The sequence below is a fragment of the Echeneis naucrates genome, chromosome 5, assembly GCF_900963305.1.
Source record: "Echeneis naucrates chromosome 5, fEcheNa1.1, whole genome shotgun sequence".
NCBI classification, from domain to species: domain Eukaryota; kingdom Metazoa; phylum Chordata; class Actinopteri; order Carangiformes; family Echeneidae; genus Echeneis; species Echeneis naucrates.
Window position 1 is genome coordinate 20,255,175 of NC_042515.1, and position 16,571 is coordinate 20,271,745.

At 40.3% G+C, this 16,571-nt stretch overlaps 3 protein-coding genes across 7 annotated transcripts in view; all 3 read left to right on the forward strand.

The window, feature by feature from the left end:
• Positions 1–1,844, forward strand: part of ndrg3a (ndrg family member 3a) — a 30,344-nt gene extending 28,500 nt beyond the window's left edge. For 3 of the 4 annotated variants that reach the window (XM_029501866.1, XM_029501865.1, XM_029501868.1), the window contains 2 exons: positions 135–173; positions 689–1,844. In XM_029501866.1, coding sequence (XP_029357726.1) covers positions 135–173; positions 689–849 — 200 coding nt within the window. In that variant the 3' untranslated portion in view covers positions 850–1,844. The remainder of the gene's footprint in view (positions 1–134; positions 174–688) is intronic. The other variant, XM_029501867.1, reaches the window with a different exon arrangement.
• A 1,375-nt stretch (positions 1,845–3,219) lies between these two features.
• On the forward strand, positions 3,220–6,324 carry sla2a (Src like adaptor 2a). 2 transcript variants are annotated; one of them, XM_029502963.1, is made up of 8 exons: positions 3,220–3,331; positions 3,791–3,870; positions 3,973–4,072; positions 4,163–4,249; positions 4,618–4,721; positions 4,976–5,128; positions 5,215–5,344; positions 5,771–6,324. In XM_029502963.1, exons 2-8 carry the CDS (start codon positions 3,807–3,809, stop codon positions 5,892–5,894), a joined length of 762 nt encoding a protein of 253 aa, XP_029358823.1. In that variant the 5' UTR covers positions 3,220–3,331; positions 3,791–3,806; the 3' UTR covers positions 5,895–6,324. The 2 variants fall into 2 exon arrangements, with proteins under 2 accessions (XP_029358823.1, XP_029358821.1); XM_029502961.1 differs by having other exon boundaries at positions 3,223–3,331; positions 3,787–3,870.
• A 189-nt stretch (positions 6,325–6,513) lies between these two features.
• On the forward strand, positions 6,514–16,552 carry trpc4apa (transient receptor potential cation channel, subfamily C, member 4 associated protein a). The gene is made up of 18 exons (XM_029502960.1): positions 6,514–6,671; positions 8,585–8,713; positions 8,838–8,954; positions 9,116–9,173; positions 9,279–9,334; positions 9,529–9,657; positions 10,362–10,563; positions 10,689–10,874; positions 10,962–11,104; positions 11,182–11,313; positions 11,408–11,466; positions 11,572–11,757; positions 11,881–11,971; positions 12,083–12,223; positions 12,325–12,436; positions 12,613–12,725; positions 12,925–13,131; positions 13,862–16,552. The coding sequence occupies exons 1-18, from the start codon at positions 6,546–6,548 to the stop codon at positions 13,997–13,999; spliced, it is 2,325 nt and encodes a 774-aa protein (XP_029358820.1). The 5' UTR covers positions 6,514–6,545; the 3' UTR covers positions 14,000–16,552.
• The last annotated feature ends 19 nt before the right edge of the window (positions 16,553–16,571 follow it).

Genomic DNA, 16,571 nt, shown 5'->3' on the forward strand with positions numbered 1-16,571 from the left:
TGTTGTTGCTATCCGATTTTAACTTTCCTCCACAACCACTGTGTCCAAGGTCGCCTAAAGCAACATAAGAGCTACATTTTCAACACTTTTCCTTTTCTCCTCTTTCTTTCCTTTCCTTCAATCACTGCTTACAGTTCCCTACGTTCTCCTCAGTCACCTGAGCAACGAATCAGGTATCAGGTTCCTTGAGCTACTGTTAGACTAGAAGGCTTTGAACGCAATGGCCTCATAACACGGTGGATGAATGTCAATGTATGCAGAGAGTCTCCAGAGAGCACTGTTTCTCACTGGTATTCAGCAGCAGTTCAGTGTAGTGGACACACTGAATGTTGTACACAGTAAGATTGTTTTGCATACTTTGACACACATTCATCTCCCCGTGGGAGTTTACCTACTCCTATTAGCATGGAATCTGTTCTTAGTGTCCTCTCTTCCTGCATGACCTGCTGTTGTTGCTTTTCATCAGTGGAGTTGAGTTGGATTGCAAGTGCTTTAGTGTTGCTCTCGTTATTTTTCTACAGCAGACACACATGCAATCGTTTTTGTTACACATTTCTTTCATTTGAATTGTTTGCATGGTAAGCACTTCTTTTGCTGTCATTGTTGCATTCAGCTGACTAAGTGATCCCACGCTGCACTGAATCTACATCCTGCATGAGTGGAATATTAATTTGTTTTTCTGTTCCAGTTCCATCAGCAGGAATGACTCGCCTGGCTCGGTCTCGCACCACCTCCTCCTCTAGCATCACCTCCGTGGACAGCAGTCGCAATCGCAACAACCTGGAGGGCAGCACCACTGGGGACCTGGACAGCCAGGCCAGATCCCAGACCATGGAGGTCTCCTGCTAAACCCCACCCTACCCCCACATCCTCCCATAGTAATTTATGTGCCCTCTCCTCCCTATCTTTCTGTCTCTCTCTATCTCATCCCACTCCTAAGCAACTTAAAGCCAGGGAGATCTGTAATGAACTATGTGATTAGAAAAGCGGATGTAATGAATATATTAACAGATGCCTATTATTAAATATTATATTGAATACGCTATCAAAGTCACATTCCTACATGTAACCATAACTACATTCAGATGTGTTGTATATTCAAATTGTCAAACTGTATTGTTGACTTAACTGTCCAGCAACCTCACCATCTTCTATTTATTTTTTTTTTCACATAGTTTTTGTTTATATGGTTTCACAGACACTGTAGAAGTCCTCCATGTGTTCGAAGTAACCTATAGATATTTTTAATTTGATTACACAGCACAACACTTTCACCATTTTACTAGCTCTCCTCTTTTTTCACCTGTCAAAACATGGGCTATATTGATTGTGAGTCATTGTATATCCGTTTCAAAGCTCTTAACATCGCTGCCATGCAAATTAGTCAGAAATATCTGTACAGTGGACTCTGAAACCTACTGTAACTGCAGAAATGGGATCATAATCTGTTTTTAAAATGATGGCAGAAAAGATACATGGGAGAGGCATTACATCCTGTAGCACATTGTAACTACAATAAATGAAAGTATAGTGAGAACTGCCTTTAGACATGAAACCACCTTTAGTGGCAAGGAGAAGCTGTGTATCACCGCCATTTTATGTGCATCCATTCCTTCTTTTTTTTTTTTTTTTTTTTGATTCTTTTTGTAACCAAGCTCAGTCTTTTTCTTTCTGCCTTGTGTTGATGTTTTGTTCACTTGAGCAGTTCATTCAGTGATGATTTAACAACCTTCAACAAGCGGGTTCTGATGTGAAAAGTGTGAGTCCCTTCACTGAGGCTCCCAGCGGTGCTTCTCACTGTCTGCTGATTCAGCTCATTTATAAAACTACAAAATAAAGCTACAACATAAGAATGTGTCTGGTGTTTGATTACATATATATTTATATAGTCATAACTTTTGATTCTGGCTATTAAGTTGCAGATTTATTGAAGTGGCTTGAATGAGAGAGAGTGAGAGGAAAAATACTGTGCTTGTACACTGCCTCTGTCGGTTGGAAAAGAGGTGGCTGTGGTGAGTTACTTTCCGACCACATCTGTTATTTCCTTACACAGTGATAAATGTTGTCAGAGATGAGTTGCATCTATATTTAGCACAATGAAAGAAAAACAATCAGCTGCTATGCAAATCAGATAAGGAAGAGGTTCAAATTTAAGATGTCCTCAATATCATGAGGGAAAAGTACTATTTATTAATCTGATGTCCAAGTCACCCACTGAGGCTCCACTCTGAAATGCTGAAATATAACTTTCCATATCTCATAATGAAAGGTAGATAAAGTGAAAATAGTACATGCAGAGGAGGACAAAATCACAACTTTACTGTAGTGGTTTGGAGTATGTAGGGTGTTGTGTTGAAGATTATATTCTTGTATTTCATAGCACACCCAACAAAACCTTTTAACACAGAAGACTTAAAGTGGATATGAATAAACAGATGCAAATGGAAAGTTCACAATATCATCAAAGATTCAGAAGTAGTTATTCTTGATATGTTCTTTCCACTCAGGCTAATGATAAGCTCAAATCTTTCCATGTTCGCTAGAATCATTTTTGATTCTGAATAAATACTCTGTGCATCTCATTGAAGACAATGTCATTGCCATGGCCAAAGTCTGATTAGAAACTGTGAGCATGAGCGTCCCTCTCCGCTTGGCTGAAAGCAGGAATGCTCTGCCATCCTTGATGCACATGAATCATTTATTTAAATAAATATTGTTCCACCACCCTTCTGTTTGCTTGACTCTGCAGAGCCTGCATGATGACTGTGGCTGCTGATAAATCGAGGTGGTCACAGGCTGTCAGAATCTGCTCATATCTAATTTTAACATTGATGAGAGTGCATAAGAGTCTTGCGTACTGAGAACACTCAAATGACATGGAAAATGTGGTCGAAGGCATCATGGTTCAGCTGTCAAACCCAGTGCAACTTCATTCAGCATCAGTTTCCTTTTGCATCATTCCATTAACAATTACACATAGATTAATCAATCTATCTGTACTGATGTCACTACTTCAACCCATCACATTGTCCCAGAAGGTGCACATAGATGAGTTTGTAAACATTTGCTTACGTAGACATACAGTTCCTTCCATAAACAAGTGAAACAAGCACAATGTGTTCTAAGTCAGGATGTCAAGGTCTTTAACGTCACAGGAAGCTGCAGTTGGGTGACATACATAAAGACTACACAGGAAGCCTCGTCTCTCTTCAGGCAGATGAGTACTTGTCATCAAGAGGCAGTTTACTAGTTTTCTCTGTGAAGCACCTGGCTCATTACTTCTGGAAAATATCATTTCTGAGTAGCATTTTGGATAAAGAGATTGAAGGAGGTGAGTATGTTACCTGCTCTGATTAAGATCTGTTATCACTTAACACCTCATCATCTTTTTTGTATGAAATATCAAATATTTTAAAATGAAGCGGTAACTGTACCTTAATTTATCTTTAAATACTTTTTAAGTTATTTTATGAATTTGCAGCTGCTGGTTTTAAAAGGCCATGTGCATCATAAAATTTAAATATATTTCTGTTATTTAAAAACAGCTTTCACATGCAGCGTGAGTCCACTGTATTTGTTACATGGAAATTTAACTCACAATATCGGTGTGCCGCTGTCTATGTGCTCGTGTGGGTGCTTCATTTGCAACTGTTCTGCTGATGGAGGTCAAGATGAGATAACTGGAGAATAATCAATTTGTGAATAAGTGAATTGAGAACATTTCATTTTATCATTGTAATCCCAATCTTACATTTTTTTTGTGTCTATTTTTTTCTGCCATTCAAGTCAGTGCGAGGTCAAAGAACATGGGAACCTGTCCCATCAGATGTCAGTCAAACCTTGAGGAGCCATATGAATATGCATCACCAGGTTGGTGCAATGCACAACAATATAAACCCAAAACAAAAATAAAAATGCAACAAACCAAATTTGGTTTTTTATATTCACCTCACCTCTTTCTTGTCTCTGCAGACCCCCATGAAAGCATGATTGTGTCCCTCATTACTTACCCTACCTTCAGTAACACAGAATTGACCATGCACTTTGGAGAAAGGCTCATCATTGTATCAGAGTATGTGATGCAGCTCCTGATGTTTCACCTCCACTGTTGTTTTCACCTAGAGAGACACCATTGGTCATTATTGTTCATTTTCTCCAATAGTGATGGTGATTTTATGATGGTGAGATCCACAACCACAGGCCTAGAGAGCTATATCCCCACCTGCTACACTGCCAAAGTGACACACAGGTGAGCGTGTGTATGTGTGAGAGACAGACAGAGAGTCTGTGTGTGAAAAACGAGAGTAGCTACACATGATTGAAAGAGGCGGGGGGTTCCCTGACAAGTAGGAGTAGTTTCTTTGTCTGTGATCTTTACCCCAGCAGAGACAGATATTTGGAACAAGACTTGTTTCTCCATTGACATGACATCAGCCTCTGCCTCCTGTAGTTTCTGTCCACCTCCAGTGGGGAATATGCTCTGACATTATTACAGTGGATTTTCCAAACTGAAAAACATTCACGAAATTTTTTTTTTTTTTTTTGACTGCATGACAGCTGTCTGTCTCATTGTTCTGCCAGTCTTAATGTCTCCAATGTCTATTTCTCTCTGTTCAGATGGTTGTTCAAAGGCATCTCCAGATGCAAAGCAGTGCAGCTGCTTATGCAGCCCTATAACCAGAGTGGAGCCTTCTTGATCCGAGAGTCAGAGACAGACAGAGGTTAGGGGATTCTTTATTTTATTTTTTCTTCAATTTCTTGCAAAAAATAATATAATGCATGTTATTAGATAATAATCTCATCATATCAAATTAGATTCTACAATATAATTATTTGAATTGTCTTGTAAAAGTTACAGTGAATTGCAACAACTTTTATTCATGGGGCCATCTTAGTTTGTCTTAGAAAATGACTTGCATTAGTAAAAAGCTAAGTACCATCGAATTTAACTGCTTCTTTTATTTGCTGTGTTCAGATGGTTTCTCCCTGTCCATCCTGAGGAAAACCAACACCTCACACCCAGACAGTGTGAAGCACTACCGCATCCGTCATCTCCAAAATGGCTGGGTGTACATATCTCCAGGAATCACCTTCCCCTCCCTCCATAACCTGGTGCAACACTACTCAGGTTTGTACTGAGAGTATAGTGTTGTCCTTTCACCTCAACCTTTAAACCCTTCAAGAGTTATGTTAAATTGTACTCTCCATTTCCAGAGTCTGCAGATGGATTGTCCAGTCGGCTGACAGCGCCTTGCTTCATCCAGGGTGTAGATAATGTTAGGGAGGCCAGCCCCATGCCCATAACCATAAGGAGGCCTACTCTTGACTGGACAGACATCCGCAGGTGAGAAACACTCTCTCCCCCTCTCACTCGCTCTTTCTAGCCATGTTCCTTCTGACAACTACCACAAGATGTCACTCTGTTACTTAGTGCACGCGTTCCTTGTGGTGTCCTTGCAAAAGCAATTTGATCATTTTCAGTTTTTGTTGAAAATGTGCCCCAGACGTGTCGATTTAACGCTACAATAAACATGTGTTTCAGTGTTGAGTAAACTGTATGAAGAGTGTGTATACAATACCACCAAATATGCCAAAAAAAAAAAAAAAAAAAAAAAAAAATTTGAGATTATAGCTGCACTGGCAATCAGCCATGTTTTTCAGTCTGAACCTGGGTGAATAGTGAATTATGGCAAAAGTGAAATTGGAGTACTATTTCATTGTTGTAATTCTGCAGTCACCTTGTTCATTAAACTCTCCTGTCTCGTCTCAGATCAGTGATTTTCAGAAGGAAGAGAACAGAGTCAGATAACTCTCTGATAAGCGAGGGGCTGAGGAAAGCCATCAGCTCTTACCTGCAGATGACCGACGGCAATGATCACAGCTGGGACACTTGAGGAGAGACAATAGATCTGTGTGATGAAAATATAGTGACAGTCAAATTACTGACCTCACCCATCTGCAGTTTGGGTGGGCCCAAGGAAGAGGTCATCAATTTTTCCTAGTACAACCGTCCTGTGGTGGCAGGAGGGCCGACACACTACTATGATTGGAGGTGTAACATGCTACGTCAGCAAGAGACCGTCCTTTGTGTCCAAACTGGCACAACAGTGCATGTGTGAGCTGAGAGTTAAACGATGGAGACATTCTTTCTCATTTGTTTTACATATTTGTCTAGATCACTTTGAATGTAATTATTTATAACCTAAAGGCTGTTTGAATGTTGTACAGTTTGTGAATATTATTCTATCATGATTGTAATCATGGGTATCCTATTGGAATCCAATAAAACGGATTGAGCATCCCACAAAGCCTGTAAACATGCAAACACGCAGAGACTCAGGCCTGTATTTTCTTGGTCCTTAATGTGTGTTTTGGGTTAAAAAAAAAAAAAAAAAACCGTGGACATGAAACGTAAATTCAGAGTGAACTGATTGGATTGTTGCAGTGAGAGCTGCTCTGCCAGCAGGTGCCGCTTAATTACCACCAATAATTCATCAAAGCCTTCCACTTCCTGCCCGATCACTTCACTTCAGGAAGAAGAAATAATGGCGACGCTTCGGGGGTTCGAGTCCCCTTGTACTGGAGGAAAACGGAGAAATTGCAACAGCAATATTGTCACAAAGTTCACGGCCAGTAAGATCACTGGCCAGGGGTTCAGTCGAGGGACTCAGGTAAGAGGAACAAATCGCGTTATGACAGTATAAAGTTGGTCGACGGAGACCAGGGACTTGCGCCTGGAACCCAGCCTGAAAACGGAGACGTTTATACCGTAGACTTGACCGCACATGAAGTGTGCCCTGTCACAGCTAGCTGAGGCGGGACCGAAGGGTTCAAGCCCGTAGACCTTTAGCTCTGACCCCGCTGACTTGTGTACGACGGTATTTGCTCAGTGACCATTCAAAATAACGTTAGCACCACAACAAGTGTATGAAACAAGCTCCGCTCCAAATGGGTCTTTGTTGTTAGCTCCATGTTAGCTTAGCATTCTAGGCCAGGATAACTACGCCATAAATACACGTTGAACTGAAGGTTTCGCAGGTTATTGTTGTTTCTAACGGACATTATGGTGTCGCTGTCACTGAAGAAGGTGGTGTTTGTTTTTAAAAGCGCTTAAATCGCCTAGTGTTAACAACCACAGAGCCCTTGGCTAATGTTAGCAAACAGGCTAACGTCAGCTAACTAGCTAAGCCAGCTGAACAGCTCAGGTGATTACGTAACGACACACTAACCACAATAACTACCGTTCCCATAAATGGATACGCGACAACAGCTGTTTGGTCAACTTCATGACAGCTGGGTTTATTTTTATTTTCCACCCAAACAAACATTTACACTGCTAACGTAGCTTTTGGACAATCTGGGTGTCCGGGTAGTTTTGATTGTAACGCTCGTTCACGTCAGCTGTTGTGATTTGGCTCGTCACCGTGCATCGGCTCTGCTGTCTGCACAGACTCCATTAAAGCAAAGCAAATGAACGCATTCATTCCGATGCACCTGCATTTTTTTCATTTCGTCGGTGACGTGCCCGTTTACCTTAATTGCTGACTTTTTTTCGACGTAACCTAAAGTCGTGCGTCTCACTGATGACTCTGATCATGACACAGTGTCGTTGTGCTAACGTGCCATGTTAATGTATTTTTCTCCAATTGGTGTTGGTTGTGTCCAATCGCGTCGTTAATGGTTTTTGTGTCAGGGTAGTGCCCTCAGGACTGATCAGCTGACCGCAGTGGACCACAAGCTGCAGTAACACTAAAGCATTTCTGACAGGTTACAGCCAAACGGGATTAATAACACAATCTATATGTCAAATTTAACTTCAGGTGACCAATTTGTGGAATTGTCAGATCTGTTCTGATGATTGTTTTAAGGAATCATTTGCAAATCAACCTTTCAGTTACTGATTGACTTCATATCAGAGTTAAAGGGAGTCAACCTTTCTGTTACTCAGTGAGTAAAATGAAAAGAGGCCTTGTAAAATATGAGTGACCTTCTTGTAAATGGAAGATGTTACAAAATATGTCTTCATCACAGAAACTGAGATTATTGCTTTTGTGAGTAAATGCCATTGAGAGATCTCCACATTTTTACATTCTGTACAGGTGATGTGTCCAGGGTACTGTAGGGTCAGCTTTATGCCTTTGGTCCAGTCGTACACTATGAGCTCTCTCTTCTCATGGTTTCAGTTGTCATGATGATTTGTCATGATAACTTTAAGTTCCTCCACACTGAGAAATATTTATTTTCTGTTGGGCCTATGCTTTTTGTTTAATATATTTTGTGGAAATGAAAAAGAGAATGGGCTATCACAAGCACTTTGTGTGGTGGTGTGTGTTTTGTTGTTTAAAATTTTATACTCAATAGACCGCATGGGTATGTTCTTTTTGAACTGCTAGAGCTTTTTTTCTTTCACTTCAAACCATGATGAGGCCAAAATAAAATGTATATTGTGCGCAAAACTCCCCAACTTGCATTAGTAAAAGCAACACCAGACCTTTAAACCCTTTTTTTGAAGATCTGATTCAGAAAACATGAAATTTTCACTGTGTGCATTACTCTTAAATTTGCCTCTAATTATATGTTGTAGCTCCCAGGAGGCCTGCTCCAGGAGAGAGAGAAACGGGCCAAGTGGAATGGCATCCCTACTCTGCTGCAGAAGCTCTATGAGAGCAGCCATCCCAACAGTGACCTCTCCCATGCCCACAACTTTCTTAAGGTAGTCGCACAGCATTTCCATACAACAGCGATGCTGTGAATCTTTGCTTTTAGCCACTTCTTGGTAAATGTCTCAATGCAAAAGATGGGTGGGATAACTTGCATGTGAAAAATGTTTTTGTCAGGTATTATCATCCCACCTCTCCATGGAGGCCATGTCTTTTGTCACAGAGGACATGAAGACTGCTCAGGAATCTACCTTCCCCAACACGTACACCTTTGACCTCTTTGGTGGAGTTGACGTAAGTTTGACATTCCTGATGCCTGATTTTCTATTATTCTTGGACTCAGAAACAACTAAGTTAAATACCTTTACCAGTTTAGTTACTTAGTCCAACACATGCTCAGACACTTTAAAAAAAAACAAAAAAACTTATTGAATCATTTTATTCTTTCCCTAAAGCTGCTTGTGGAGATCTTGATGAGACCCACGCTAACTATGCAGAAGAAAAAACCCAAAAGTAAGTAGGATGGAATTGAAATAATTTCATTTGGAAATTATCACAGTTTTACAGGAAGTTGATTGAACTGAATATAGAGTAATGTCTGTGATTATTGTACAACAGTGAACGATGATCTGGTTAAGGACTGCCTGAGTGTTCTCTACAACTGTTGTATATGTGTAAGTATCCTATTACATTTTGTTCTCCACCAGAAAAATGTCAAAAGCTCATCACAATTCACTTTAGCAAGTGTAAAGCTAGAAGTATTTTCCATTCAATTAGCCTGTACATTGTGTTGTCTCAAAATTAGCCAGTTTTTAAAGATAGCAATTGTGAGCATTTATTTAATGTGCAAAATTTCAATTTAATCTAGACGGAGGGGGTCACCAAGAGCCTGGCGGCAAGGGACGACTTTGTGCTGTTTCTTTTCACCCTGATGACAAACAAGAAGACCTTCCTACAGACAGCTACTCTAATTGAAGACATTCTTGGAGTCAAAAAGGTGATCACCCCCCCCTACTCTCTGATTTAAGGTATTGCCATTGCCAACCATCATCTTTATTTATATAACGAAGGGATAGATGTCACAAGGGGTGTTTTAAGGTAACCTCTTAGAAAAGTTCATATTTAAAACGCCTGCAATACCATGGCATAAGTAATATGCTGTTTTAAGGCCTCTTATATGGGTTGTTTTTTTGTTTTTTCTAAGAATGAAGTGGAAAGGATATTCTGCGCAATCTTGTATAAAAAATGAGTGGTTAAAGTAACATCTCCCAACTCGCAAGTTTTCTGTTGTCTAACTTCTTTTGCACCAAAGGGAAGTTTGGTTTATAAAAAAGAAAGAATAAATAAATACACCATTCTTTGTTTGAGGTATGTCTGCAAATATAACTGTATCGTATACAACTGTATATACAAAAGTAATTAACCACTGCTAGACATTTGGGACTGAGAATCATCTGTGTATCGCAATTGGTTGTTGATTCATTGTTTTTTGCCAGTTTTATAAATGATAAATCCAAATTTATCTTTTGTAATTGAGTTTTTAAAAATACATATCCATAAACCCATTTTATTATAAAACATGAATAGTGGTAAAGTTTTAACATTTGGCAAATTCATAGCTAATTTAGCATGATGAAGTTGTTTCTGATTCCAGTCTGATTTCAGAGTGGTAACAGGTTGTATGTTTGTTTGCATTTTAAGGAGATGATCCACTTAGAAGGCATCCCAAATCTGTCTGGACTGGTTCAAAGCTTTGACCAGCAACAGCTGGCTAACTTCTGCCGCATCCTCTCCGTCACCATCTCAGAACCTGATGTAGGAAATGATGACAAGCACACACTGCTGGCCAAAAATGCCCAGCAGAAACGCAATGCTAGTCCCTCACGGGCAGAGGTCAACCAGGGTAAGTTGTCTTTCTTTGGAGTGCAGAGCTCAAGCAAATATACTTTTTTTTTTTTTTTTTTTAAGAAGAGTTGATCAATGTATTGTGTGTGTGTGTTGTTTTTTTTTTTTTTTTTTTTTAAACAGTAACCCTGCTAAACATCCCCGGGTTCATTGAGCGGCTGTGTAAACTGGCCACTAGAAAGGTGTCTGAGGCCACAGGAGCCAACTTTTTGCAGGAGCTGGAGGACTGGTACACATGGCTTGACAATGCTCTGGTGCTGGACGCCCTTATGCAGATGGCTACTGAGGATGCTGAACAAAGCAGCACAGGTGAAACTGCTTGGGATGCTGGTTCATTACTCTAATGAAATGCTCCAAATTTTGACTGAAATAACATTTTCCCCCTCCCACTTCCAGAGTCATCAGATGAGAGTTCCCTGGCCACCAGCCCTCTGAGACATAGGCTGCCCCAGTCAATGAAGATCGTCCATGAGATCATGTATAAAGTGGAAGTGCTCTATGTGCTCTGTGTCCTTCTCATGGGCCGACAGAGGAACCAGGTTCTTAACAGCACAACTCCTCTTTACTTGAGCAGCTAAAGGGTGTTCCTTAACCTCTGCATTGTTTCTCTGCACAGGTCCACAAGATGCTTGCTGAGTTTCGCCTCATCCCAGGGCTTAATAACCTATTTGACAAGCTGATCTGGAGGAAATACACTGCTTCAAATCACGTGGTGCACGGCCAGAATGAGAACTGCGACTGTAGTCCAGTATGAACTTTTAACTCTCCACTCTATTTGGAAATTGGGTATGGGTTATTCTATTTAAGCCTAATAGTTTAACATGACCATTCTCATCAAATAGGAAATATCCTTCAAAATTCAGTTTTTGCGGCTACTCCAGAGTTTCAGTGACCATCATGAGTAAGTGAGCCTTTATTCCATTACCTTGGGCTAATTTGTTTGAGGATCACTTTGTTGAGAGGGGGGAAGCAAAACAAAAACCCAAAACTGTTCCCTGTCTTTTAGGAACAAGTATCTCTTGCTAAATAGCCAGGAGTTGAATGAACTGAGTGCCATATCCATGAAGGCTAACATCCCCGAGGTGGAAGCTCTGGTCAACACAGACAGAAGCCTAGTGTGTGATGGGAAGAAGGGCCTACTCACACGCCTCCTTGCTGTCATGAAGAGAGAACCTCCAGATTCATCTTTCAGGTCAGCATTGTAGCATGTTATAGGCCAGAGATGAAGATGATGTTGATATTTTCATTGTCACCCTTATGAAAGTAAAGGACCCTGCTCTGCATTGATTAATGAAACTTTCATTTGTATGTATAGATTCTGGCAGGCGAGGGCAGTGGAAAGTTTTCTCAGAGGAGCAACCTCCTATGCAGACCAAATGTTCCTCCTAAAGAGGGGACTGCTAGAGGTAGCTACAGCTACAATTTGCTTTTACTTGGTCCATAATAAACAGGTTTTATTGATACGTGACTTCTTGAGATACAGCAGAGTCTCACTTTCTGCTTCCATCCCTCGATAGCACATCCTGTTCTGCATCATAGATAGTGGCTGTACTTCTCGAGATGTCCTACAGAGCTACTTTGATCTGCTGGGAGAGCTCATGAAGTTCAACATTGATGCCTTCAAAAGATTTAACAAATATGTCAACACTCCAGAGAAGGTATGACTGTACATCTCATGCAACTTATAAAATGTATTGTTGATCTTTACCTCTGTTTGAACAGGAGTGTCTAATCATAAGGTTTGATCTCTCTTCTGTAGTTTCAGACTTTCCTGACACAGATCAACAGCTCTCTAGTGGACTCCAATATGCTGGTGCGCTGCATTGTCCTTTCATTGGATCGCTTTGAGAGCCAGACAGAAGATGTCAAAGGTAACTGTAATGAAAGATCATGCATGTACAGTGATGCATATGCGTATGAATCATCTGCATAGACAGATACTGTCAGACCATGTCCCCAGTAATAAAAAAAAAAAATGCAAGTCCTTTTCTTGACTTCAAACACTGATTCCACTGTTTTGTACCCTCAATCCCCCCCCAAACCCCAGTGGTGGAGGTACTATCTGAGTGCTGTTTGCTGTCCTACATGGCGCGAGTTGAGAACAGGCTCTCCTTCCTCTTTCGACTGATCAACATCATCAACGTACAGACTCTAACACAGGTATAGCTTGATTAAAATTTTTTCTCACATTCAGGGAACTCAAATCAATAGATTTTCACTCTCACAAAATGTAACCTGCATTTAACGATAGTAATGGTCAACTGATTTTTATCTGTAAGACAATAATCGGAAATACTTCATGAAAGTTTTTTTTTTTTTTTGGGGGGGGGGGGCTTTGGCCTCTATCTCATCCCTGCAGGAGAATGTGAGCTGTTTAAACACCAGTTTGGTGATCTTGATGCTGGCCAGAAGAAAGGCTAAACTGCCCTTCTACCTCAATGCCCTGCGGGAGAAGGAGTATGCAGAGAAGTATCCAGGCTGCCTGCTCAACAACTTCCACAACCTACTGCGCTTCTGGCAACGCCACTACCTCAACAAAGACAAAGATAGCACCTGTCTGGAGAATGTAAGTGGCTGTCATGTTTCCCTCCTTTCTGCTGAATTTAGTCAGTATCTTAATTTTTCTACTTGCCCCGCAACTGAGAGTCTCCTATAATTCTGCACTGTTAGTGTTGTTTGTTTTTTTTTTTGTTTGTTTTTTTTTGGACATAGAGGGAAATTAAATAGATGTAAAACTGTAATGTGAACATTAAGAAATCGGGCAACAGTTTAGGAAGTTAGCTCTTAGTGCTCAACATTAGCTGCAGTGATGCCTATTAATGAACAATCACAATTGATATGTCTTTGGAGTGACCATATGGTTATATATGGCTTTTGGTAAGGCCAAAGTGTGGGTTAAAAGGTGAGGTGATATTCACCTTAATATTCACCATAGGGAGAGGTTGGAGGTCTCAATAAATTCACGTTACATGCCAAAGAGATATTTTTGCTAGCCTGTTACCCCTAACACCTGAAGGTGGGGTTCATGCCATGTATGCTCTGCTCACTCTGATTTGGCAAAAAATATCAATCATGGCTCCTGTAACATTAAGAAACTTAAATTGTTAGTTTTTCTTACACTGCTGCAGATGTTATTACATGTGAATACATTTTAATTACTTTGATATAACCTAATTTACTTTTATTTGCTAATAATGAAATGATCACCCTAGGGAGTGTTGGTACTCATTCAGTGGATGGACACACAGCTATGCAAGATGGTATAATCCCTCTGGTTTTCTGGTTTTTGTCCTCAGAGCTCCTGTATCCCCTTCAGCTACTGGAAGGAGACAGTGTCAGTGCTGCTGGGCTCAGACAGGACTTCTCTGTGTGCCATAGCAAGCTACATTGATGAGCCCTTCATGGATCTTGACAGAGACCTGCTTGAGGATTGACCTCCAGCATGTGCACTCACTGTGCTGGGGTGGGACAGGGCAGAGGGTCACAGGGAGCATGGACACCTAAAGCTGGTGACAAGTTGAGCCATCCAGCTGTTTTGTGACTGTGTGTCTGGATGTAAAGACTCACCTTTTTGCTGTCTGTACCTACGCATGGAGGCTGTCATCACAGATGTGAGGGGATGTCATTTGCCCGGCTGTCATCCTTTCACAGAGTTACTGCTCTTTTTCAAAGGAAACCTGTATGCCCATCCCAGATAATGCACATCGTATAATGGACAATTAAAAGACCATGGGAAATGGCACCTGCATTGGTTGTTTGCTTTAGGTGAAAATCAGATAGAGCCTTTTATATAGCCTATACAAAATTCTATGAGAAAAAATATGTATGATTCAACAAACTATATGTTGCAGGAAAAAAAAGATTCTTTTCACAGAGACCTGGTTTGGAAATGACCGCAGATGACCCAGTCACCCAGATGTGCAGGTCAGAGTTGCATCACAGGGTTGTCAGGACTCAATATCCCACTACCTAGACGCAGTCTGACTCCATGCCACTCCACTTCCTGACCACTGGGGGAAACTAGGAAAATTGAAGTTTTTGCAAAGATGTTCTCAATGGACAGCATTATCATTTAACCTTTCTGTGGGTCTATTTAAATAGTTGGCTTATCGTTGATGGTGCTTTCTGGCTCTACTCTGAACATTTAGGTAGCTCGTGGGCTGGCTGACATCTTACACAAATCACATGGGGCTCCTCTCACCTAAAACCATCCACTCTGTTGTGGCTTCAGAAGCTTCACCCAGGGACTCATCTCTTTTACAGGTTATTTTTGCTTATTATTTTTGTGTTGTTAAAAACAATGGCTTTTAGCTCTGGATAAACTGTAGAATAAAACATTGCACAGATAAATTGTTTTTATTTTTTATTATATCTTAACACATTTGTTGATTAAAAAGAAAACCTTCATTTTGTAATCAAAATTTGTATTTGTGCTGTGAGAGATGCTTTGGGAAGAGAATAAACTATGCAGGTGCTAGTGTTAAGATACTACTTTAATTGCTCCAGTCCACACAAAATTTGTTTTATGTCAAGTAGCCCATCTGTTTTTCCTGGATTTTAAAGTCCATATTCCCTGGTCTTTCTCAAACCCTCAGACTAGAAGATGGGAATGAAAATCCTATCATGTGATGGCTCTTTTTGCTTGGTGCCACCACGCTATCTTTAGTTTGGATCGAGAGGAAGTAGAGAGCACGGCTGTGGTGATGTCTCCATGGCCTGAATGTGCAGCTGTTTTCGAGATGGAAGATACAGAGCTGAGCAGATATTTGCTGTCTCAAATTAAACAGGCCGAACCCATGAGAAGTACAAATGAATGAGCTACCTCATACTCTATCTTGATACCGTGCCGATCAAATCACTTGTACAGTTTTACTCCCAACATGTCATGAGTCCTACGACATGATCATGTGAAATTATAAGGGCGTTTATACAGCTGGCCCCTGATGCCATGAGCTACTAGTGCTATGTGCTCAGGATGCAGACGCATCCATTCACACTTTTGTCACCTTTTATTTGCTTTGAAGCTAAATCATTTCTTCTAGCTTTTATTCAGCATGTCTTAAAAACCTCTTGAGGGATGTGTGCATAGTTTGAATTCATATTATGTGCTTTGCAGGGATGTTCTAGCAATTACACTTCAGAGGTTCTTCTTTCTTACAAATTCACTTTCTAGCTGAATGGCCAAGCTTAATGGCATGTTTCACAGGATGTGATTTGACACAGGGTGCTTCTGCAGGTGTTTTGCATTGTTAGCACTGCTTCTGAGTCCCTTTCATCACTTGAAACATCAGTATCGCGCAAGCTATTGCTATGAAAAGAGGAATGTTGTCAGTGACTACATAATCTGTTGTAGCTTTGACCAGAATTTGAGTGATCCCTCTATGATGCACAAGAATTTGTTTTCAGCAGTTCTGCTTGTGTGGTGTTTAGATCCCTGTAGGCCTTAGATTGTATAATCAATGGTGATTTCTTATCCTCTTGGCCAAGAACATGCTGCATAGGCTTCAGTACAGCACTTTGACTTTAGGTTCCTGATTTTTTTTTTTTTTTTTTTTTTTTAACTTTATTTAGACTTATGTACTGTTTGGCATGAAAATATTAGACAATTTTCTTTAAAAAAAAACAACAAAAAAAAAAAAACACTCAAGTCTGACCACGTGGTGCTTTTTGATCAAATATGATTGTATCTCTGACCTCAACAGGGTCAACAGCATCTATGGAAATTTTGTTATAAGACCTATTAAGATAGAATGATAGTGATGACAAATCTTTAATGGTTGTTTAAAAAAAATAATTCCCTTCTGCGTACTTCCTACTAATCTAGTTTGACCAAACAAAAGAATTCCGTTTCAGTGTCAAATCGAGCTATAACTCCTCCTGTAACCAGCCTTAACCCTCATGGTACTCCTGCTGGTGTTTAACTTAATTTACCTTATTTAACAACTGTTTGTTAAATTAATAATAGAATAAATTCTTCTTTAGATCTTCTTTGTCGGGTTTTTATCT

What these genes read in the sequence shown, in the direction of transcription:
- trpc4apa (XM_029502960.1), top strand. Translation starts at nt 6,546, where the DNA reads ATGGCGACGCTTCGGGGGTTCGAGTCCCCTTGTACTGGAGGAAAACGG. An exon ending in AGAACTGCGACTGTAGTCCA is followed by an intron (nt 11,314 to 11,407) that starts GTATGAACTTTT and finishes CTCATCAAATAG; the next exon opens with GAAATATCCTTCAAAATTCA. An exon ending in TAAAGAGGGGACTGCTAGAG is followed by an intron (nt 11,972 to 12,082) that starts GTAGCTACAGCT and finishes ATCCCTCGATAG; the next exon opens with CACATCCTGTTCTGCATCAT.
- sla2a (XM_029502963.1), top strand. Translation starts at nt 3,807, where the DNA reads ATGGGAACCTGTCCCATCAGATGTCAGTCAAACCTTGAGGAGCCATAT. An exon ending in ATATGAATATGCATCACCAG is followed by an intron (nt 3,871 to 3,972) that starts GTTGGTGCAATG and finishes TTGTCTCTGCAG; the next exon opens with ACCCCCATGAAAGCATGATT. An exon ending in CCTGGTGCAACACTACTCAG is followed by an intron (nt 5,129 to 5,214) that starts GTTTGTACTGAG and finishes CTCCATTTCCAG; the next exon opens with AGTCTGCAGATGGATTGTCC.